The sequence below is a fragment of the Saccopteryx leptura genome, chromosome 2 (genome assembly GCF_036850995.1).
Source record: "Saccopteryx leptura isolate mSacLep1 chromosome 2, mSacLep1_pri_phased_curated, whole genome shotgun sequence".
In the NCBI taxonomy this organism is placed as follows: domain Eukaryota; kingdom Metazoa; phylum Chordata; class Mammalia; order Chiroptera; family Emballonuridae; genus Saccopteryx; species Saccopteryx leptura.
In genome coordinates this window covers 324129551-324152904 of record NC_089504.1, presented here as the reverse complement: position 1 = coordinate 324152904, position 23354 = coordinate 324129551, and the positions used below count along the sequence as shown (strand labels likewise).

The window sequence follows — 23354 nt, the reverse complement described above, 5'->3', positions numbered from 1 at the left end:
GGCTAGGGGGTTCCAGCGTTTCCCGAGTGCAAGGCCGCGAGTCCCACTCCCGCCCACGCCAGCCCCATCAGGGCTCTGCCACGGCTCCACTCACCAGCTCCGGCCACCTGGGTTCCGCTCCGGGACCTCGGCCGCCGCGCCTCCCGATTCGCCCGCCCACCGGCCTCTCATTCCAGCACCAGCAGCCTCCCTCCGGAGTGCAGGGGCCCCGGGCGGCGCCGTGGCCGGGAGCGGGGTCGGAGGCCAAGCTAGGGCGCAGGCCAGAGCGGCCGGGCGGCCCGGCGCAGGAGGAAGAGGGCGACCCCTCTCCTCTCCGGGGCCGTGTCAATGCTTTGTACTGGGGACCGGCGTGCGGCTGGGGGTCCTTCCCCAGGGCCCTAAGACCCGGGCGCCCCCAACCGCAGGCCCATTCAGCCGGTTGGGTCGGCCAGCCGCGCTTCCCCGTCCGGGCGCAGGCAGCCTCAGGCACCGGCGCGGGGTGGGGGCCGGGGCAGGGGGAGGGGTCTCGGGGCCCGCTGGCCCGTCATTGGTTAATATTTTATTCTGTTGACATGTTTTCTTACTGCTGAGGCTTCCGACACCTTCTCCCTGGCCCCCCCTCCCGACCGGAGCTTGGCCTGAGCTGTCAAAACCCCGCCCCCGGAGACCCACAATTGGTCCAAAAAGCGTAAAATCAGCAATCAAGGGGGGCCTGGCTCGTTAGCGCAGGGGATCCGAGCAGGGCAGGACATGTGAGATAGTCACAGTTTTCCAGAGATCACGACAAGATCTAACCAGTCGCGCGTGGTCCCCGGCGCCGGAGCGGGCCAGCCCAGCCCAGCCCCGCGCAGAGCCCCCGCCACCCCCGCTCTCAGAACCCCGCGCCCCTCGCCGTGCGCCAGACCGGGAGCCGGGAGGAGCCGCCGCCGCGCTTGCTACCCGAGTCGCCCTTCCTCCTCGCGCGCCGCCGCCCGGGCCGGGGGTCCGAGCCCCGCGCCCCCGGCCCCGGCCCCCGGGTGCCTGGGCCGGATGTCCCGATGAGAGAGCCGGCGCTGGCGGCCAGCGCCATGGCTTACCATCCGTTCCACGCGCCACGGCCGGCCGACTTCCCCATGTCCGCCTTCCTGGCGGCAGCGCAGCCCTCCTTCTTCCCGGCGCTCGCACTGCCGCCGGGCGCGCTGGCCAAGCCTCTGCCTGACCCGGGCCTGGCGGGGGCGGCGGCCGCAGCGGCAGCGGCCGCAGCGGCGGCCGAGGCGGGGCTGCACGTCTCGGCACTCGGCCCGCACCCGCCCGCCGCGCATCTGCGCTCGCTTAAGAGCCTGGAGCCCGAGGACGAGGTGGAGGACGACCCCAAGGTGACGCTGGAAGCCAAAGAGCTGTGGGACCAGTTCCACAAGCTGGGCACGGAGATGGTCATCACCAAGTCCGGGAGGTAGGGCGGCCGGCCGGACCGAGGGCGCACGCGTGGGAGGGCAGGGGGACCCGACCGCGCCGAGCCCACAACTCCCGGCTCCAGGTTTCGGCCCCGCGCCAGGCTTAGCTCCCTCAGACAACCAAATTATTTTTCTCATTTGATACGAGCGATATTTTAAGAACGAACACATCAAAGTCTCCCAAATGGAATAAAACGAAAACATGCTCCTAGATAATAGTTCCAACCGTTCTGAGTCCCGAAACCGAGGAGGCCCAGCGGCACGACCCTGGCGGGGCTCGAAGGTCTCGGTTGCAACTTCTTAGCCCCGCGGCCTTGCTCTCCTGCCTCCCGGTCTGGCGTGGAGCTCCAGGGAGAGCCACCGTCTCCTGGCCTTTCTTCCGATCCTGGATCGTAGAATGGGACCCGCACCCCGGCTAAACCCAAGCTGGTCCGCTGGTTCCGGAGGGCCGCTCGGTTCCCGGCGGCGAGCGCGGAGGGGGCCCAGCCACAGCCCTGACCCGGCTGGGAGCCTCGTCCCGGCCTAGGAACAAGGAGCTCCAGACACACACACCGCCCCAGGACTTAAAGCCAAAAGAAAACTACAGTGCCCAAACCCTCCCCCCTTCGAGGCAGCCACCCAGCCACCGGGAGTTAAGGCCTCAGGCTCGTCCTCTTTCCCTGAACTTTAGGGTCAGGATCCTTGTCCGGCACTGTAACCTAGTTCTCCAAACTGAATTTATTTCTGGGAGATTCTGTCCTAAGTAGGTATACCCTGAACGAATTTCGGGGAGATTCAACAGAAGTGGGTATACTATTAGAGGATCTTGATTTCTTTCCTGGACATTGGCTTTCATCGCAAATGAGGTGAAAGAAGGTCACCAGATCTGAGCACAGGGCCATCGAAGTTTTATAATGAGAGATCTGACAGACAGAAAGGGTATTTCCTAGGAGTAACAACCACAGGTGGGGTCTCCCAGGCAGCAATAAGGGGGCAGAACAGCAACCACAGGGAAACACAGATGGGGAAGCTTCAGGCAGTGGAGTGTTGAGGGGAGGGGAGGGCACATAGACATAAAGCTGGGTCCCTTTCTCTTCTTTGTAGGCGGATGTTTCCTCCATTCAAGGTGCGAGTCAGCGGTCTGGACAAGAAGGCCAAATACATCCTGCTGATGGACATTGTGGCCGCTGATGACTGCCGGTATAAATTCCATAATTCGCGCTGGATGGTGGCCGGTAAGGCCGATCCGGAGATGCCCAAACGCATGTACATCCACCCGGACAGCCCGGCCACGGGAGAGCAGTGGATGGCCAAGCCTGTGGCCTTCCACAAGCTGAAGCTGACTAACAACATCTCCGACAAACACGGTTTTGTGAGTGTGGGGCAGGCTTGGGGGTGGGAGGCCGGAGAGTGCGCACTTAGGCAGCATTGCAGCGCAGGGTTGGAGAGTGGGACAGGGGGATTCCCCAGAGGGAAGCGCTGGCAGAGTCCCCAGAGTGCCCCTGCCCAGGTCACCGCCTTGTGGCTTACGCCCGACCGCTGGGCCTCGGCCCAGTGGGTTCTGCTCTGTAAGCCTGGGGAATGGCAGAGTAAGGGCAAGTTATAGGCTGCTCACAATCTCGGCTTGGGTCGGGCCTTGGAAAAACCCTTTCTGGCGACCAGTGGGATGCAGGTGTGGCTGGGACTCCGTCGTGCAGTTGCTGGTCTTGAGCTTGGAAGGCCTGACCACAACCTCCGTTTTTCTTCACCCTTCCCCAAGGCCTGTGTCCCTCAACCCAACTTAAGAGATTTAAAAGTTAAACCAGCCCCTCTACATCCTCTCTGAGACTCCCTTTCCTCCTCCAAGCAGATGCCAGACCAGGAGGAGGGAGTTTGGGGGTTCTCTCCGTTTCTACCAGAGTCAGGACCCCAGTGAATGGGAAGGGGCAGTTTACAGAAGGAAAGGGATTGCCTACTCGAAGTTAGGGCAGTCCGTGAGCCCCTTGAAGTTCCCAATCTCTCCGTGGGTTAACTAGGACTTAGCAATGAGTCCTGGGACAGAGGTTAAGAGTAGAGTTGTGGAGGATTTTTATTTTGTTTTATTTCTATTTTCAACCGGAGTAATTTTTTTTAATGGAGTGCAAGAGTGAGAAACTGTGATAAAGAAAATTGAAAGGGGAAAAAAACAGAATTAAAAGAAAAAGAAATGAGAAAAAGAGCAGGGAAGACACGAGAAAATAACAAGGGGGGTGGAGGCGTAGGGAAAGCAGAACCATGTGAAAGACAGAAATGGAAAGAGGTCGGTTCCCCAGAGAGTAAAAATGCTCCGGCCAAAGGCTGAGGGCTGCCAGCTGACCCGCGCCCTTCCTACAGACCATCCTGAACTCTATGCACAAGTACCAACCGCGCTTCCACATTGTGCGAGCCAACGACATCTTGAAGCTGCCCTACAGCACCTTCCGCACCTACGTGTTCCCGGAGACCGACTTCATCGCGGTCACTGCCTACCAGAACGACAAGGTGCGCGGGAGGGCGGCGGGCCCAGCCCCTGCACCGACGCCCCCACACACGTGCAGCTCCAACCCTCCACCCACCCTGCTCCCTCACAGCCCACTCCGGAGCACAGTCTCTCATCTGTAAGCGCAGCACCCACCGAAATCCATCCGTTAGGCTCCCTCCCAAGTCCAGGACACGTACACACAGGCTCCCTGGGGCGCGCAACAGCTGGACACTCTTGGGATTGGGGATGTTTACTTAGCAATTAGCAGAGACTCAGGGCGCGCTGACAATTTTACATTTCATTTGTTTAAATCTTGGCTCAAGGATGGGAATTTAAATGAAGAGAGGGCTCCTGAGGCAATCTGCCCAGGCTCTCCGATGCTAGGAACTCCAGCTAGGAACCTGGGGCCCAGTTTTCACTCTCCCTGGGGGAGCCAAATGTCGGAACAGGTGACACAGCCCCCAAAGCGACCCCCTTTGGGCCATTCCTCCAGGCCCTGGACCTCTGGAAAGGTGCTTAAAGACAAGACTTTCCCTTCAAGCCGAAGGGCTTTTTCTGTTTCCTGCCGTTTAACATCTCTTTAAAGGGACAAAGCACCACCCCCATTAAATCCATCCCCACGTGTACTACTCTTCGGTGAATGAGAATGTCCAAGTGTCCTGATGGTCCTTCTGTCTTTATGAACCGATGTGTACGCTCAAATATGCGTGCACCATTTGGGGCGCCCTAGATATGTGTGGAGGCGTGTTTACTCGTTTGTTCTGTGGGCACTTGTTTTTGTCTGTGTGTACTTGAGTGTGAGCGAGCCTGTCATTGTGACTTGTCTTTTATATGTTTACGGACCTGGGACCTGCGTGTGCTCGGCTGTCTCTGTGCGGTCTGCTCAGGTGCCCGATTTGTGTGCGTGCTGGGGCCTGTACGCATGCTTGGGCAGATTGCTATTCTGTGCGCACAGTTCTGGACCTGTGTATGCACTTTGAGAGATCTGCCTCCAGTACTTTGGAGGAGAGACTGTCGCTTTTCTGGAGGCATGGCTGCTGGCCTCACCTCGCCTATGGGCTTAGAGTTGCCCATCGCAGGCAGGAGGGTACCAAGTGGACACTCTGGGCTCTCCTGTGGGCGGGCAGCTGTTTACCTCGGGGTGCCTCAGGCCAGGCTGGTTGAGCTGCACCCTGACCTGGAGCCTCCCCCTCGGTTCCCTCAGATCACGCAGCTGAAGATTGACAACAACCCGTTTGCCAAGGGATTCCGGGACACCGGCAACGGCAGGAGGGAGAAGAGGTAAGGGAAGAGCGGACCACTCTGCGGAGAGGGCCTGGGGGAGCAGAACGTGAGGGTAGGCGCGCTCCCTTCAAACCCGCTCCCTCCGTTCCTCCAGGAAGCAGCTGACTCTGCCTTCTCTGCGCTTGTACGAAGAACACTGCAAGCCGGAACGCGACGGTGCGGAGTCGGACGCCTCGTCTTGCGACCCTCCCCCCGCACGGGAGCCTCCACCGTCCCCGGGGGTAGCGCCTAGTCCCCTTCGCCTGCACCGGACCAGAGGTGAGGGCCGGGCGGTGGGACCGTGGGTGGGGCAGGGGGAAGGCAGGGTCTCCTCAGCGCCTTGGCTGACTCCTGGCCCAACGTCAGGCTAACCTTAAGGCCCGGGGAAGCATCAGCAGTGTGCCTGGGACGGAGCTTCCACCCCGTGAGAACGGTCCGGTCCGTAGCCAGGAGATCCGGCTGGACTCCGAGCTCGGTTCCCGCTGCTGTGTGACTCTGGCAGTAAAGGAACCTCCACAGGGCTCAGTGTCCCCCACTGTGTATAAGTCTTGGACTAGGTGACCTGCCACTGCCCCTTGCCCGACAGAGGATCTCGAGACCTTCGACTAGCCCTCCCCGACGGCAGGCCTTTCCAAATCTTTCCGACCGCCCCGGACACCAGTAGAGCCTCCCGAAGGTCTCTTCTCGGGTCCCTATAATTCCACACGGCCTCTCCTCCCTGCAGCCGAGGATAAATCGTTCACCGCAGACAGCGACCCAGAACCCGAGAGGCTGAGCGAGGAGCGCACCGGCCCGGCGCTAGGCCGCAGCCCGGCCCTGGATGGCAGCAGCCCCCCTCGCTTGACCGAACCTGAGCGCTCCCGGGAGCGGCGCAGCCCGGAGAGGGGCAAAGAGCCCGCGGAGAGCGGTGGGGACGGCCCGTTTGGTCTGCGGAGCCTGGAGAAGGAGCGGGCTGAAGCCCGGCGGAAGGACGATGGGCGCAAGGAGGCGGGTGAGGGCAAGGAGCCCAGCCTGGCACCACTGGTGGTACAGACAGACAGTGCTTCCCCTCTGGGCGCCGGCCACCTCCCGGGACTGGCTTTCTCCGGCCATCTGCACGGGCAGCAGTTTTTCGGGCCACTGGGGGCCGGCCAGCCGCTCTTTCTGCACCCGGGACAGTTTGCCATGGGCCCTGGAGCCTTCTCTGCCATGGGCATGGGCCACCTGCTGGCCTCGGTAGCAGGCGGCGGTGGCAATGGCGGAGGCGGCGGCCCCGGGACTACCACCGGGCTAGACGCCGGCGGGCTGGGTCCCGCGGTCAGTGCAGCAAGCACCGCCGCGCCCTTCCCGTTCCACCTCTCCCAGCACATGCTGGCATCTCAGGTAAGGCCTGTGATCTGGTGGCATCACCATGGAGGGAGGAAGAACAATGTGGATGGCTGGGCACAGGGTTTAAGCGCGCCAAAGGCGCTCTGAGATAATGGCAGGCAAGGATTCCATCCTGCGGAGACCTGATGGGACACCTAGGTTCAGGGATACTAAGACCATAGGGCCAGGGTCTGGACAGGGCAATCAGTCTGACTCCTGTCAGACCTTGGGCAAGGCCCTGACCCTCCCTAGGCGTCTTTCAGTCCCTATAACCAGAACATAGAATGAGGCACCCACTGGATTCTTCCTGCTCGGACAAACTGGGGCTGCCCCTGGCTTTGGGAAGTCCACTTTCCTGGCCTCAGGACATGTTTCTTGAGACTAAAGACCCTTCGCTCACTTTCAGTCCCTGAAAGGCCAAGGGGGCTGGACAAAGGAGTAGGACATTTTGCAATGTTTTTCTGGACAATTGACCACCAAAATGACCCACCTCCAGATGCCTGTTTCAGGCCCCCCAGGAAGTCCTCTGACCTGATAAAGGACTTCCCCCATCTTGGGTCTCCGAACTCCCCCAGCCACACATCTCAGGGAAAAGGAGCTCAGCTCCCCAGCCTCAGGTTGAAATCCTGAGCTCCCAGGGGAGAGGTTATTAAACTGTGGCCGGCAGCAAAATAAGGAGATCGGATGGGGAGAGCGGCCTCTTTGGTTGCTTGGGTGGAATATTCCCTGTGGAAAGATTTGGATTCTCTTCATTCATTTTCTTCCCTCTGAGGTTTCTGGCAAATTGAACCCTTGAGATCGTATCTTACGGGAAGGAAAATAGGAATTCAGGTCTGAGACGGCTCTTTTCGTTCAGAAGCAAATATTTTTTAAAGTGGGGGAGGAGATTCTGAAATAGGTTTTAAACAGAGCTCGATGGGGGTATGTGGAGTGAGTGTTTGGTTTTGGAGGCACTAACATCACATATCTAGGGCTCTGAGCTGGCAAGGAAGCTTCTGGAAAGTGGAGTTCAGGACCTGGAGGTGAAATCTGATTCTGTATGAATGTCTCCTCCCTAGACAATTTCTGGTGATGAGCATGGGTATCAAAGAGATCATAGGGATGACACAGCTTCCACACACAGCCTGGTCAACAGGTACAAGGCCAGGGTGAGAGTTCCTAACACTCAGGGAGCATCACTTGGTATACTGCTAGTGGTTAAGTACCCAAGCCAGGGTAGCCCACCCCTGGCCATCAGGTAGAGCCAAATCCTGGGAGATCTGATGCCTCGCTCTTTCCTCCCAACTTGACATGCCAGGTCTGAATGCCCAGTAGGGCTTGACCTTCTAGGAAGGATATTTTTTCATTTCTGACTAAGCTACTTTTTTTTCTCCCTGCCTGAGCCAGGCCTGAGTCTCCCTAAAAGCCCAGCACAGTCGGCTTCCTGCCCTCCTCCCCATACCCACATACTCTGGGGAGTGAGCCATTATTTCAAAGGTCAGATAATCCAAAAGTCGGGCCTCATGGACTCAGGCGGTGTTTACCCAAGGTTTACTGGCTACTGTGCTCTCCACAGGCAAAGACTACATTCCTTCTTCAGCTGCCACTGAGGGGCCGCCAGGAGTTCTTTATAGAATATTCAGTTTATAAACTGATGGGCATCGGTGCCCTTCTCCTGGCCCAGGCAGAGACCTCTGAGCAGGTGGGCAGGCAGAGGGAGAATTTACAAAGCTCCCCCCTCCTGCCTGTGCTTCCTCAGACTTTGGGGCACCTGCAGATAGAAGGGCTGGGGAGGACACTGTTCTAGGTGAGCAGACCCTCCTAAGACAGCCTGAGCTGCCAGCTTGCCACCTGGCCCTATGCCTGCCCCGTGCCCTCCCTCTGGGCCTTTGGCTATGCTAGTTCAACCAGCTGGAATGTCCTTCCCCTTACTCCTACTGGCACAGAGCTTAATGGTGCCAGGCCTTTGTGTTAACCTGAAGTGAGCTCCTTTTCTAACTAGGTTAGGCCACAGGCGTACTGGCTCATGCCTACCTGTGCTGCTTGGGGTTATAGTTATGTGAGCTCTGGCCTTCCATTCCTAAAATTGTAGGGCAAGGAGTTTGAGTTGTAGTACCACCCCAGCACCCCCCTCGCCCTCAGGAACACCTCAGGCCTGATGCCTAACCCTTGTGTTGTTCTGTTTTGTTTTGTTTTCCAGGGAATCCCAATGCCCACTTTCGGAGGCCTCTTCCCCTACCCCTACACCTACATGGCAGCCGCTGCGGCAGCCGCCTCCGCTCTGCCGGCCACCAGTGCTGCAGCTGCAGCCGCTGCTGCCGCTGGTTCCCTCTCCCGGAGCCCCTTTCTGGGCAGTGCCCGGCCCCGTCTGCGCTTCAGCCCCTACCAGATCCCTGTCACCATCCCGCCGAGCACTAGTCTCCTCACCACTGGGCTGGCAGCAGCGGAGGGCTCCAAGGCTGCAGGCGGCAACAGTCGGGAGCCCAGCCCGCTGCCCGAGCTGGCTCTCCGTAAAGTGGGTGCCCCTCCCCGTGGTGCCCTCTCGCCCAGCGGCTCAGCCAAAGAGGCGGCCAGTGAACTGCAGAGCATTCAGAGACTGGTGAGTGGGCTGGAGAGCCAGCGAGCCCTCTCCCCCAGCAGGGAGTCTCCCAAGTGAGGGGGCTGCCCAGCTGCTCCGCTGCCACGCTGGCCTCCCGGGATGCCAGCCCCTGCTACTTGGGACCTGTACAGCACAGAATGGGTATTTATTTAAATAAAGCAGCAAAAGCGGGCGGCAGCAGCCAGAATAGAGCCCTGACCAGCCAGCTGGGGCCTGGGACACCTCCCTGGGCCTCACAAGGAATCCCACTCTCGGGATCACCGTCAACTTGGAGCCCCTAGACTCAGTCTGGGTTTGCTCCAGTGTCAAGGTGGCATCGTTCCGGGGGCATGTTCGGGTCCTCCATCGCTGTGGGGAGACCTCATCGCCAGCCTAGCAGCCTCTTCAGGAGCCAGAAGGTGCAGGGATTAGGGGTGGGAACTTCAGAGGGAGCCCCAGAGGCCCTGGCCTCCTCCCTGGACCGCCTGATTGTCTGGGATGAGGGATGCTGGCGTTGGGGAAGACAAGTCAGTGTAGACTTGAGATGGGAGAGACCTGAGCCCGGTTCTTTTAGTCCTCCCGATCCCTTTCCCCAAGAGACAGGCGCCCTTCCACCCCTGAATCAGCGGAGGGAGTGGTACTTCTGCCTTGAGTCCCCAGGGGGGAAAAAAGATATTTATGAAATAAATGGTAATTTGTGTAAATAAGCTTTAAGATTCCCAGAATATGCAAATTGGTATTAATTTATTCAAAGGTGTACATTGCTGTGTACATAATATTTAGAGATTAACTCATAGCATTTAATTTTTTTTTCCATTTTACATGAGCATCTATATTGTACAGGGCTGGCGGGGGGTGTCCTTGGCTGCAGGAGAAGGCCCCGACTCCCGGAGGAGCTCCCCACCCCGTCAGCCCCTCGGCCCCTCCGCCCGGGCTTTGCTCGCTTGGTTCGCGGGCTCCACCTCAGGTTTTCACTTTTCGCTCCGGAGCGAGACGAAAAAAAAAAAAACAAGAAAAAAAAAAAAAACGAGAGAAAACAATAAAACGCTACAATGCGAAATGAACGGCGCTGTGCGCTCTGTGGGCTGCGCGGGGCTGGGGTGCAGCAAACGCGCTAGGAGGGGCTGAAGGCGGGGACAAAGGTTGGGCGCCCCTGGCGCGGCAGCAGCTGCACCCTGGGGGCGTCAGGCGGCTGGGGCAGCGGGCGGAGCTGCGAAGCCGGGCGGCGCCGGCGCGGGCCACGGGCTGGGCTAGGAGGCGCCGAGCCGCCTCGAGCCCCTCGAGCCTCCCGCGTTTCCAGCGCGTGCGGCGTCCCAGGCCGGAGACCGGGCTCCCTCTGCTGGCCACTCACCTCTGTCCGCAGCTCGAGCCACGCCGCGGACTCCCGGCTCCCTTTCTGGGGCACACTCGTAGAAACAGGCCCTTTTAGAGCATCTGGGTAGGTAGGGCCGGTAAGGTGTGTGATCCCTCTCTTCCCTCAGAGGAGGGTAGTGGCGTTGTCCCCCAACTACCGGGGGACAACCAGGGGACCCTAGAATTCGTTTCCATCTTTCTGTCTCCTGAGCCTCAGAAAGAAACATTCTGTTTCAGGGCTGTTGGCTAGAGTGGCAAAGTCTAGCCTGAAAGTTCTCCCAGGAAACTTATCTGAATCTCTCTTGCATCTATGGGGAGTGTGGGTCAATGAGCTATTCCTTTCCCGCCTGGGTTTTCCCCTGTAGAATAATGAGCTCGGCTGGGGATTTCTTTGGGCGACCCATTGTATCAGTCTCCATTAGGCCTGTCCTTCACCAAGGTCCACTCCTACAAGGACAACTGCCTAATGCTCCCGCCCTGTGAGCTGGCCAGGGCAGCATCTTCTCCTCTTCATCCAGCCAAAAGGGGTAGTCCCAGGGGGAGTAGATGGGCAGTGATTCCCTGAACCCTAGGTCTCTAAGTCACTGAGCCCCTCCACCTTCTTCCCAGTCTCTCTGCCCCCCATTTTGTTTGTTGTTGTGACTTTGTTATTATTTTTACATTCAATATTATTTTCTATTAGTTTCAGGTGTACAGCATAGTGGTTAAATAGTCATACTTTACAAAGTGTTCCTCCCATATTTCAAGTACTCACCTGGCATCATGCATAGTTATTACGATATTATTGGCTGCATTCCTTCCCCATGCTGTACTTTATATCCACGTGACTATTTTCTCACTACTAATTTGTACTTCTTAATCCCTTCATTATTTTCACCCAGCTCCCCAACCCCCCTTCCCTTTGGCAACCATCAGTCTGATCTCTTTATCTATGAGTCCCAGTTCTCTCCTCTTTAAGCCTTAGGGATCTGTGATGCCCTGGTCAAGTAGGCTGTCCACCTTGAGACTTTGGCGGGCGGTAGGCACTGGTTCTCAAATCACCAGGGACACCAGGGACGGTGATATGGAGAAAGGGTGGAGGTGGAATTGACAGTATCCGGGCCACCAAGTTCCCAGGACAACTTCCTGGGCCAACACATTTGCAAGGAAAGAGATCTATGCTGGTTCTTCCAGGGAGGGAGCTGGCTCTGGCCATGATGAATTTGGCGAGGGTCTCGACCAGTGCACGAGTGGGAGGGCATAGGAGACTGTTCTAGACCCCAGAGGGTGGGCTCCAGCTTCCCTGCCTGTGACCTTCAGGCGGATGGAACAGGGAAGGGTCAGTACAAGAACGGGTCGGGGCAGAGAGACTCCTTTCTCAGCTCAAATAGAATCCTTCGTCGACAATGTACTTATTCGATGGGGCTTTGAAGTAGAAACGCCTCTAAGATTTAAAGAGCAGAAAGGAGCGCCTTCTTTTCTTCCCGTTTCCTACTGGCAGAACGTCGAGGAGGAGGAGTCGGGAAGAGGCAGTGAGTTCACAGCAGCCTGCGGAACGTGCTGCTAACACCAGGGGGCAGCACTGGTACCGTGGGAGGAGCCGCGGGAGGAGCTGCGGGAGGAGCTGCGGGCACAGGGGGGAACCCGAAGATGGTCGCTGCAAAAATGGAGCTGGCCTGAATCGTGGGCGAGCACCGTTTGGAGTGGAGTGGTCGCCGGGGCGTCGAGAGGCTCCGGGTCCGAGCGCAGTTTGGAAACTCGTCCCCTTTTATCCACTATCCCGCTGCACACGTCCCCTCCCGGAGTTGCCTACGAAGCGCTCCACTGGGTCCCAGCTGCGAGCTTGAGTTCCGCTACGGGAACCGCCCGGCCGATTGCAGGGCCTAGTCCCAGACAAAGGCCTGGTCGCTCCCTGGCCCAATTATGCCATTCGCCTTTAAGCCCTCTTTGTTCCTCGGTTCGTCAGTTAGCCCAGGCTCCCCGCGTCCTGCTGCGCCGGTGTCCCAAGGCCTCTTTAACCCTTCAGAGCCTGGCACCAGAGACCCTGGACGGCAGAACCGCTGTCGCGCGGACGTGTGTGGAGCGTATGTTTGGGGGCGATAGAGACTGACGGGTCGCTGAGGCTTGGTGACTTGATGCGTCGCTGCGGGGCCCTGTGCTTTGGAACTGTGCGGTCTGAGAGGGAACTGTGCATATAGGTGTGGGATTATGACTGATTCACAGGGACCTTGGAGACTGGAGCTGTGGTGTGGGGGCTCCATAAAACCCCTAGCAGCTAGGAAGCAAGGATTTCGAGATACAGGGGGCCTCATTACTCTTAGGTTAAAACGAGTGTCCTGAGCCCTCAAGCCATTCCTCCCTCTCTCACCCCCCATCCCCCACTGTTGAGGCGGAGGGAATCCGAAGCATCGCTACCGTGGCCCTGCCCTATGTGAAGGGTGGAGAACTGGGGTCCACCTCCACAACGTACCGCGAACTCAGACGTAGGGCACCCCCGGAACCAGAAGGGCGTGTTCAGTTTGGTGACACCCAGGACACTCACAGGTGAATGCCCCAGCTCGAGCCCGCTTCCCCCCGACCCCCCATTTCCCGGGTATAGGACAGTTCAAGAGACAGAGTCTCTCTGAGAGCGGTGTTTAAACTCAGCCCGCTTCTCTCCCCCCCGCCCCCATTTGGGAAATATTCCAAATCCAATCTCACTCTGTCTCCTCCTTCGCGGTCCTCGACCCCAACATTTGGAGCATCGGTTGGGCAGGCAGGGCCAGCGAGTTGCTGAGCGCCCCGTGCTATAGGGACCGGGCAGCAGAGGGGAGGCCCGTGCGCGCCGGGGGAGAGTGGCAAAGGGAAAGGATCCTGAGCTCTGGTTGCTCTCTGGGCACCCTCCCGAGAGTGCCTTTGGGAGTGCAGCCTGGTCATCACTGAATGCCTTGATACCTCTGTCCGAACGCGTCTGAGACTCTGCGAAGGCCATATCCGCATGGGCTTCCCACAGCGGATGGCCCCCGCTCTTTTCCCCGTCCTTCCTCTTGAGACCTTCCCCGGCTCCAGCCAGGAACTAACCTTGGGGCTGTTCGCGGGCCGCGGCAACTCCTCATGTGCCCACAAGATGGCGCTCCAGGCCAGAGGCGGGCGGTGGCCCGACAGGCCTCCAGGGCGAGAGCCGGAGGTGGACAGAGAGAACAACCGCCAGATGGGCACAGAGACAAACCCACAGACTGACTTAGATCCAGGACCAGGGACCGCACAGGCAGCGAGAGACGGAGGAGCTCCCGGAGCCCGAATGGGGCTCTGGACGGGGTTGCAGACACGTGGACGGGAACGCCCGAGGCTCAGGGTTGGGGCTTCTTCTCTCCTTCTGCTGCCCTGCGGTGCCAACACCCCGACCTGCGACCTGCGAGCCCCAGCTGCAAACTCCGACCGCTTTCGGAGTGCTAGGCTGGGCTTGGGGCTCTGGCAGTCCCTGTCAGAGCAGGGGGCCGCCTGATGCTGGCCTTCCTGGCTTCTCAGAAGTGGGGTTATGGGCTTACATCTGCCGGCTCACTCAGCGGTGTGGGGTGCGGGGATAGGAGGCTGGGCGCCTGGGCGGTCCACCTTACTCCAGTCCTTCACCTCCCTACCCCAGTCTTCAAGGTCGAGCATGGGAGGGGAGGGTGGGTGGGGGCTACAGGTTGGGCCCCCTGGGCCGAGTCCTGTGGCCCTGCGCACTGGGGGTCCAGCCTCTGGATTCCGTAGACCCTAGGTGCCAGAAGCCCGGGGGAGGCTTGGGATCTGCATTCCAGTGGGAGGCGGTGGGGAATGGGGAGCCCAGAGGGGTCAGCCTGAGAAACTCTCCCTCCGGTTAAAAGCCACCAGGGCCTGGGTCATGTCTGAATGCGGAGGAGCAGGGGGTGTGAAGCCCACATGGGCCGATGCCAGTTTGGGGGTGAGGTTTGGAAGCCTGATTCCAACTGACTATTAAGGTTCCCAGATAAGCTCTGGAAGTCGGAGATGATCTCCGTTATCTCTAACTAAAGGCACAGCTAGAAAGCAGCCCAGCGCACTGCAGCTCCTGTTCTTACTGCTGCCACACAGTCGTCAGCTTTGCAATGTGAACCCAGCCAGGTGTCTTCCCTGCACCCGCTTCCAGCTCTTTTCCCTTCGATGTACAACACAGGGTAGGATCAAATGTTTGGTTATTTAGTAGTTACCTATGCATCCGTCTACTGCTGAAGCACGGGAGGTAGGTACAGGTCAAGCTTTGGCTCCAGCTGTGTGATGTCGGACGTGACTTTCTTCTCTGGGCACCAGAATCCTAGTTTGGACTAAAATCAAATTGATCTGTGGGTGACCAGGTTACCTTGGTTCGGTTCCCAGTGATCCTCAGCCGCAACGTCTTCAGGTAAGAGGCAGGGAACTCTACTTTCAGTTGAGGTTTGAGGAACCCAAGCTTGGGGTCGAGGCACAGAGTCATCCACAGACCTGGGTTGCTGGGGAATGGCCAGAGTGCTGGTGGTCAGGATGAATTCACAAGTGGAAAATCACATTCCAGGTCCTGAAACCCTTAGGGAACTGGCTGGCTCCCACTGCCTCCACTCCTTGTGGATGTGTTCACCCCCTCCCCCAAGCAAACTACAAGAGAGGTACAGGCTGGTGACTATGGTACCCAGCCCCACAGTCTGTTGACTTATTGTGACTTCTTCCCAAAGAGAGAAGGGGATCCTGATGGCCCCATGGAGACATTCAGGCCCCGTGTCTAAGGGCGCCCCCAGACCTGGGGTACTCAGTAGGCTAATTTCTTATCTGTGTGGAAGGCTTAGTGGTGTGGAAAGCACTTTCACATGCAGGCTCTCACTGAGCCCTCACTGGCAAGGTGTTGATACCCCCTTCCCAGATGATGACATTGAAGTTCAAAGAAATAAAGTGCCTCAGGCCATCCGGTAAATAAGGGGAGAGAGCTCTTTCACAATCTCGTGGGCCTGTCCTTGCAAATGTTAGCTGATGAAGTGATAGTGGGTGAGAGTCAGCCTCACAGCTGGGAAAGGGCAAGGGCCTGGCCGGGGCCCTGGAGGGCCAGGAGGCGTTCCCGTGGGAGAAGCAGCCAGAGCCAGCCTAAGTCTGGGAGACCAGGGGAAGGGTGGCCTCCTCAAGTCTTGTCAGCCCAGCAAGGCCTGCCGGGGACCTCTGGTTGGGGGAGGGGCTTCTATGTAGCAGTTGTGTTGAAGGTTACCTGAGATGTCACGTGGCAAGTGCTTAGCTCAGGCACAGTTCATGTTTGCTCTCTTTATTAATGATTTCCATCCCAAAGAGAACATGACACCCTCTGGCCCCACAGCACCTTTCCTCAGCCTCCCCTGAGGATCTGTGGAACACCTACTGTGCGTCTAACTCTGAGCATGCATTTTCTCATTTAATTCTCGGCATTGGGTCTGATTATCCCCATTTTACAGAGGAGAAAACCAAGGCTCAGACCTACCCGAGATCATACAGTTGCTAAGAACCAGATCATGGGTCACACTACAGTCTGCCGACCCCAAGCCTGCGCTCTTTCCTGGATCCCTTAGGGTTCCTGCTCCATAGCCCTGGGGCATCCTAGTCCCACTGGGCACTTGGCCCAGCCCCCCGGGGCAGGCTCTTGTGGGACTGGTTCTTACTTAGGCCTGGACTGGCTGGTTGGTTCCTTCAACCTGCCCCAACTTGAGTCTTATTCCCCTCTTAGAGGGCTGTCTACCCTCCCAGCCTCTCACACCCACACTGTCCCAGTGTGCCCCCAGCCTTCTGGTTTTGATATTGATATCTCACATTTTCAGAAGCCATTTAGTTCTGAAGAAGGCTCCCAGCAGGCCACCCTACCACTTACACACAGACACCCACATACAGACTCACCCATAGACCTACATGCATGCATGTACGTGGAGACCCAACCTAGTATGTTAATACCCACCCACACAGAAACACACAAATATACATACATGGACCACCCCTTATACAGAGGCACTCACTTTTCAACCACATACAAACACAGAGACACACAGACACTTAGTCATGTGCACAGAACAGAGAAACACTCAGAAACACAAATGCACACAGACACACTGTCCCAAGTTTGCTGGGGCTAACCCCTTCCCACCCTACTCCTCTGCATCGCTACATTTCCACTGGGAGGAGATATGTTTGTTTAAGGTCTCTGTCTCCTAGGAGGTCATTGGCTCCCTCAAGGCAGGGCTGGTGTCTGTTTTGGTATTGCTGGGTGCCCAGACCTAAAAACATTTGCTGAATGAACTGCTCCCTTCAGCGCAGCCCACACCTGGTCCCCCAGGATACAGCCCAGGCCCCGGACCAGAGCCCCTGCGCCAGGTCCCCTTGGAGGCACTGCAAGAAGCCCCTGAGGGCCAAGTACCATAGTCCCAACCAAAAAGGCTCCCTCTCTCTCCTGAGGAACTGCGGCCCAGGGAGGGCAAATATTGATATCTTGCTTGAGAACTTGCCTCTGCAGAAGCGTCCAGGTTGCTTGTGTCTAAATGTTTGTGTCCTCCCAAAATTCATATTGAAACCTAAACCCCAGGGAGATGGTATTAGGAGGTGGCACGTTTAGGTGGCACATAGGTCATGAGGACAGAGCCCTCATGAATGGGATTTAGTAGTTATTGAGACCCCTCTATAAGGGTAGAAGGAGGCATCTATGGTCTGGAAGGAAGAAGGTCCTCACCCGGCTGGCACCCAGCCTCCAGAACTGTGATAAGTAAATGTCTGTTGTCTATAAGGGTCCTAGCAGTCCAAACAGACTGAGGGCCATGCACAGCCTGGCCATCCTACTCCTCAGTCCCTGCTCTCCAGAAGTTCTGGGTGAGTCGCTGGACTCTGGTGTCCTCTGGCCTCTCAGCCTTTGCTGTCACTGAGCCCTGCCTTGAGTAACAGTCTTGTCCCCTTCCCCCCTGCCCCCAGCTGCAGGGCAGGCCTTTCCACCTAGGACCCTGGGGAACCTCCCCGCACATCTACCCACCGACCTCACTTTCCAGCTAAGACTCCCTGAACAGCAGAGGAGAGGCGGTGACGGCTGCCTTGTTAAAGCCCTCCAAGGGCTCCTTGTGCCCTCGGAGCCAAGTCCAGACGCCTCAGCCTGGCTGTGGGGCCGGTGTGCATCCTGCCCACTACCCCACCAACCCCAGGTCTCCACCCCCACCGTCCACCTGCCCAAGTGCTTAGGTTAATCTTGCTGACCTTGCCTTGGGGTCACACTCAAACACTCTTCCCTCAGTGTGGCAGCTCTTTCTGTCTTCCTTCAAAACTCAGCCCATTGGCTGCTTGTCCAGGAAGCATCCCCCCAGTCCTTTCCCTTCTGAGTAAGGACTTTATATCATACATGCCATTTTGTAGCTAGTATTCAATGAATATGTGAGTTGGTAAATGACTTTACCCTTCTCCCATTGCATCTTTAAAATGGAGATAATAATAGTGCCTCGCTCATGGGGTTGTTTAAACATTAAACGAGATGCTGTTTATAAGAGTTCCTGGCTCAGTAGGCATGGGTTTCTGCCCCTCCTGAGGAGGTCTTGCCCATGTGGAGGAGCCTGGAGGAGCCTTAGGATGCAGGCCTGGGGGCCACCTGGGCAGGGCGAATTCTCCTCTGCACTGGGCAGCACCTGAGCCCACCAGAGCTGGGTGGCCCCTCCTGCCCTGGGGGCCAGTGAAGGCCAAGGGGACCCTACCGTCTTGAGTAACAAGCTGCCAAGTCTCTGAGCCTAGGGAACCTGGCTTACCCGTGGAGACTTAGGCTAGGGGGTGGCCTGAGGGGCCTGTGTGTTGGGGTGTCTGCAGCTGAGGACATAGTCCCCACAGACAACTGAACTTATGCTGAAAAATCCTGAGGGCAATGAACCCAGTGCACATGCCCACTCATGGAGCCTCCTTTCTCTTCTGAGGAACCCAGGCCCAAGGATAAGGGGTTTCCTGCTGGAAGGTGGGTGGCAGGTGATCTGGGTCAGTGTTGCCTGTGAGCTGCCGCGGTGACTCCCTCTGGCCACTAGGTGGGGATCTGGAGTTGTTTTGCCCTGGAGCCCCTGGCCCTCTTGCCTCAGGCCTGCTTCAGGTCAGGGGTTCCTAGCCTGCTTGGCTGCTGCCTCTGGGACATCCAGGCCTGCTCTCTGTGCCTCATTCTAATTTATGACTAGGCCCTGCTACCAGACAAGGACACAGCAGGAAGTGAATAAGAGCTCGGACTTTGTGCAGCCAGAGAGACCTGAGTTCAGATCCCAGCTGCACCTCGGGCTCTGTGGCTTTGACCCTTGAGCCTCAAGTGTCCTCATCTTTAAAATAGACTCGTGTTTACCTATTCCAGAAAGGACAAGGGGACATGTGGCCGCCCCAAGTGCCACAGGAAACAGTGAGAACGGGAAGTGTTCTGATAGCTCCTACTCAGGTATGACAGGCTGTAATGCCAGTGGCTGAGGCCAGGCAGGTTCACACTGGATTCGGGCAGACGGTAGAGAAACTGCGGAGCCTGAAAGTGTGGGGCCATACCCGTTTATTGGAGGCTCGCAAAGACAGGCGAGCAAATAACAAAAGGGAAAGAGCTAATAAACAAAGGAAAATCTGCTATTTGTAGTAAGGACTAGGGAGCAAGGAAAGCCGCACCTCACGGTGGCAGTGGCAGGAGAGCGATCTGGGAGGGTCGCCACCCAGGGGAAGCACCTGTAGCCTCACATAGGCTATGCACACATGCGTCTGCCAAGTGCTTGCAGCTGGTAAACTCACGGGCAAGCCTAACACAGCTGCCCCACACAAGCTGACCCAGGTGTCCCCATTTGGTCTCATCCAACACTCCCCTAAAACTTGCTCTTGGGGTTCTGTGAAGTCCCAAGGAGGCGTGGCCCAGCCCCTCTCTCAGGTGCCCACAGACAGACAGGGTTTAGAACGTGGTGGGTCCACAAGGAAGCTTTGGGCTGTTCAACCTCTAAGACAAGAAAACCCCTTATCCCTTCTTCCTGGAATGCTCGTTGCCCCTCCTCTCTTGTCCCTCTAAATCAGGGATCTTCAAACTACGACCCCACGTGCCGTGCCGCATGCGGCCCCCTGAGGCCATTTATCCGGCCCTGCCGCACTTCGGAAGGGGCACCTCTTTCATTGGTGGTCAGTGAGAGGAGCACATTGACCATCTCATTAGCCAAAAGCAGGCCCATAGTTCCCATTGAAATACTGGTCAGTTTGTTGATTTCAATTTACTTGTTCTTTATTTTAAATATTGTATTTGTTCCCAATTTGTTTTTTTACTTTAAAATAAGATATGTGCAGTATGCATAGGGATTTGTTCATATGCATAAAAGTTTCTTTTATAGTCCGGCCCTCCAACGCTCTGAGGGATAGTGAACTGGCCTCCTGTGTAAAAAGTTTGGGGACCCCTGCTCTAAATGCTTCATTATTTTCTAAGGCTCAAGTCAAACGTCCTTCACTTCATCATGCCTAACCTGGCTCCTCCTCCCTCCAGTCCTGGGCTTCCACAGTCCTGCGGAGTCTCTGTCTGCTGGCGCTGGCTCATGGATCAGAGTATTTTGGCTGAGTCCAGGCACAGAGGAGATGCTTAATGCACTACAATGAGGAGACTTCATAGAGAGAAAGCCACAAAAGATAAGAGGACATTTCAAAGGCTCAGGGGAGGGTATCTAGGCTGTATAGGGAAGTGGGCACCATCCTTGGTTCAAGAAAATTGTGAGCTCTGCTCAGGGCAAGCAGCTCTGACAGGAAGGCAGGTCCAGGCGGGTGGAGGCGGCCGGGAGACCTGAGAAGGAGAGGAACTGATTCCTCAGAGGGCCTCCTCGGAGCCCCAGATCTAAAACCTGCCTGGCCACATGGTGGAGTAGGGCTTGGGGGCCTCTCTCTGGGGGCCCCTGGAACTATCTTTGTGCCCTCTCTGCTCAGCTACCGCCTTGGGGGCAAACAGTGGACCCAAACCCTGTGATGGAGCTGGGAGGTCAGGAGGGCAGTCTGTAATTCTTTCCCTGGCTCAGTTTTCCAGGGGAAGTGTTGAAGGAGCTTGGACTGTGGGGCTGGCCGCACCTGACTTCCAACCAGCTCTGATAGCGCTCAGCTGGGTCATCTTGGGCAAATGGCTTGTAATGCCGGTGGCCAAGGCCTGGCAGGTCCATATTGGACTCGGGCAGACAGTAGAAAACTGTGGAGCCGGAAAGGGTTGGGCCATTCCGTTTAATAGAGTCTCACAACAGCAGACAAGCACACAGGCAAGGGAAACCACCTCTCAGGCAAACAAACAGCAAAACGGCCCCTCACAGTGGCGGGCAGGCAATCCGCCATCCGCAATCCCCGAGCACAACCACCCATAGCCTCATACAGGCCATACACACGTGGCGCTGCCACGTGCTCACATATAATTAGGCAAAGTGCTTACACCTGGTAACCCCACAAGCAAGCCTAACACAGCTGCCCCACATTCCACCCCTTTAGGGTTGCTCGCTTCCCAATCTATGTGACATCAGAGACTACAGCAACAGCAAAAGTTACACAACAATTACAAAGGTGTCCTTCACAATGTCTCCCTGAGCACTTTGCCCAAGGTGGAAATTGGTGGCCCTTCTCTAGCCTCCCACTCCTCAGTAGGTGGGAGGGCCCGCATATTCCAGGGCTGTGTCCATGAAAACCTTAAAGTGTCCTTGGTGCATCTCTGCAACTGGATAAGAGCAGCTTCCCAGGGCAGGAGGGCCTCCACCGGAGCTGCCCCCCCCCACCAGGTCTCCCACAGTACTGTCCACAAGCGACGTGTCCATCCATCAAGGGAGCCGGTGCCCACCTCCGGTCTCAGTCCAAGAGTCAGTCCATAATAGACAGCCCAGCCGTCTGTGCAAATCACCAAGGTAAAGGTCCATTGCAGGCAACCAGCCATACAGCTCTTTATTAATGGACCTCAGCTCTTTCCATAGTGCTCTGTCCATTGCCACAAGCTCCATCCAAACCCCTCAACAGGCTCATGGGGCCTGCCAGGGTCAAACACATTCAAGGCCTGTGTCGCCTTAACAGTTCCCTTAGCTGCTGCTGCTGTAAAAAAGCACCTATTACCTTCTAATGCCAACACCTGCTGCACATTAGATGGGGACCAGTGGGTTGCCAATTTCACATGGGGCCCACCCCTGTTGGACAGGTCCCTTGCTCTTCCCCCTATTCAAACTGGGACAATGGGTCTTGGGGATCCTGTAACCTGAACGCCAGCCATTTTCCTGGCAGATGCCAGGGCCAACCGCTTCCCCTGCTTTTTCAGCGGCTGGAACCTCTGTTCTGACTCAAGCTGCTGCCAAAACTCCAACAAGACTTTATTAGGCTTGCCATCTACTTTCTCCCTACCTGCCCCAGCCATAATCAAATCTACCTACATCTGTGTTCAGGTAACTTTCACAGGCCCATTCCTTTTGCTAGTGTGTGTGTATGGGGGGGCAGCATAGGCAGCAGCCTTCACAGTCTTAAGGCCCATGTTCTGGAGAGCATGGATACTATCTGCTCCTGTGTCCCACAGCCACACCGAGCAGGCTGCCAGTGGCTTGGTGGATTTCTGCTTGAATTTCACCCCCAACTCCGTCAGCTCTGCCTGGGTCTAGGGCAGCACCACAGAGTGATCCACTACCTGGGGAGGAGGCTGTGGCTGCCCCTGAGGGACTCTTGGCTGCTGGGTCTTTACCTTCTTGGTGACCACTGGCTGGGCTCTGAGTCTGCAAATGGCAGTTGCAGCCTGACCTTCCCCTCAGAAAAGGAGGAGTTGGAAACACCTGCTCCTGCCAACTCAGAGCCACTCCACTGGTAGGAATGCAGCTCCGTCTTCTGTGCCTGCTTTGGCTCCTGCAGCTGCCGGTTCTCAGCCTGAAGCTGACTCTCGAGCTCCTGAACCTCCAACGTTCAGCTTCCAGGGCAAACGGCAACTCACAAACCTGTAACTCTTTGTCCAGCGACTGCTCCAGTTCCAGGTGCCATTGGCGCTCAGCCTGCACCTCACACCGCAACTCTGGATCGGTCGGCCTCCTTCTCCAGCGCTCACGCTAGTTACACTGTTGTTGGTGCTCAGTATGCAGCTCATCCTGGAGCTTTCGACCTTGCTCAGCTTCTTGCACAGAGCTCTTGATTTCTTCTCACAGGATTGTAAAAAACACCCAGCCCACAGCCCCCACCAGGAAAGCCACTGGGAACAGCCACTCCTCTGTTCCACCCTTCAAAGGTGTTGGTGGCTCCATACCAACCTGCTCCGAATCCTGCCGACTATGCCAAATGTAATGCCAGTGGCTGAGGCCAGGCAGGTTCACATTGGATTTAGGCAAACGATAGAAAAACTAGAGCCGAAAGGGTCGAGCCATTCCATTTAATAGAGACTCAACGATGGCAGACAAGCACACAGGCAGGGGAAACTGCCTCTCAGGCAAACAAACAGCAAAACGGCGCCTCACAGTGGTGGGCAGGCAATCCGTGTATCCACAATCCCCCTGAGCACAAGCACCCTTTGCCTTATACAGGCCATACTCATGTGGCGCTGCCATGTGCTCACAGACCAATCAGGTAAAGTGCTTACACCTGGTAACCCCGCGAGCAAGTCTAACACTGCTGCCCCACACTGGGTCAGATGATAACTGTTTACCTTTGGAGGAACCGTCAAATTTTTTTCCAAAGTGGCTGTACCATTTTACCTCCCCTCAGTAATCCTTGCCATTTCTTGAACATGCCAGGCAAGCTCCTACTCTCTCCTCAACTTCTTTCTTGGAGAGGCCATCGTTGGCCATCCTTTGTGACATAGTAACTCACCTTTACCTACTCCTGTCCTCCTTCCTCTGGTCATTGTCATCACAGTTAACATCTGACATACTATGTATTGTTATTTTCTCTGTTGTCTCTGTCACTAGAAAGTGAGCTTTGTTTTGTTCATTGTTGCCTCGTGATTCTTACCACAGTGCCAGGCACACAGCACCTGCTCAATATGTAGTTGCTGAGTGACATGAATGAAGACATGGAAGGGCTGTGCTGG

At 56.8% G+C, this 23354-nt stretch overlaps 1 protein-coding gene across 1 annotated transcript; it reads left to right on the top strand.

Annotated features, from left to right (window-relative positions):
• Window positions 1–704: 704 nt before the first annotated feature.
• On the top strand, window positions 705–9744 carry TBX2 (T-box transcription factor 2). Its single transcript, XM_066363171.1, has 7 exons — window positions 705–1411; window positions 2496–2763; window positions 3744–3890; window positions 5075–5151; window positions 5249–5412; window positions 5858–6495; window positions 8660–9744. Exons 1-7 carry the CDS (start codon window positions 1017–1019, stop codon window positions 9113–9115), a joined length of 2145 nt encoding a protein of 714 aa, XP_066219268.1. The 5' UTR covers window positions 705–1016; the 3' UTR covers window positions 9116–9744.
• The last annotated feature ends 13610 nt before the right edge of the window (window positions 9745–23354 follow it).

Coding starts and splice junctions, on each gene's coding strand:
- TBX2 (XM_066363171.1), top strand. CDS start 1,017: ATGAGAGAGCCGGCGCTGGCGGCCAGCGCCATGGCTTACCATCCGTTC. Junction 1,412..2,495: donor GTCATCACCAAGTCCGGGAG/GTAGGGCGGCCG, acceptor TCTTCTTTGTAG/GCGGATGTTTCCTCCATTCA. Junction 5,413..5,857: donor TCGCCTGCACCGGACCAGAG/GTGAGGGCCGGG, acceptor TCCTCCCTGCAG/CCGAGGATAAATCGTTCACC.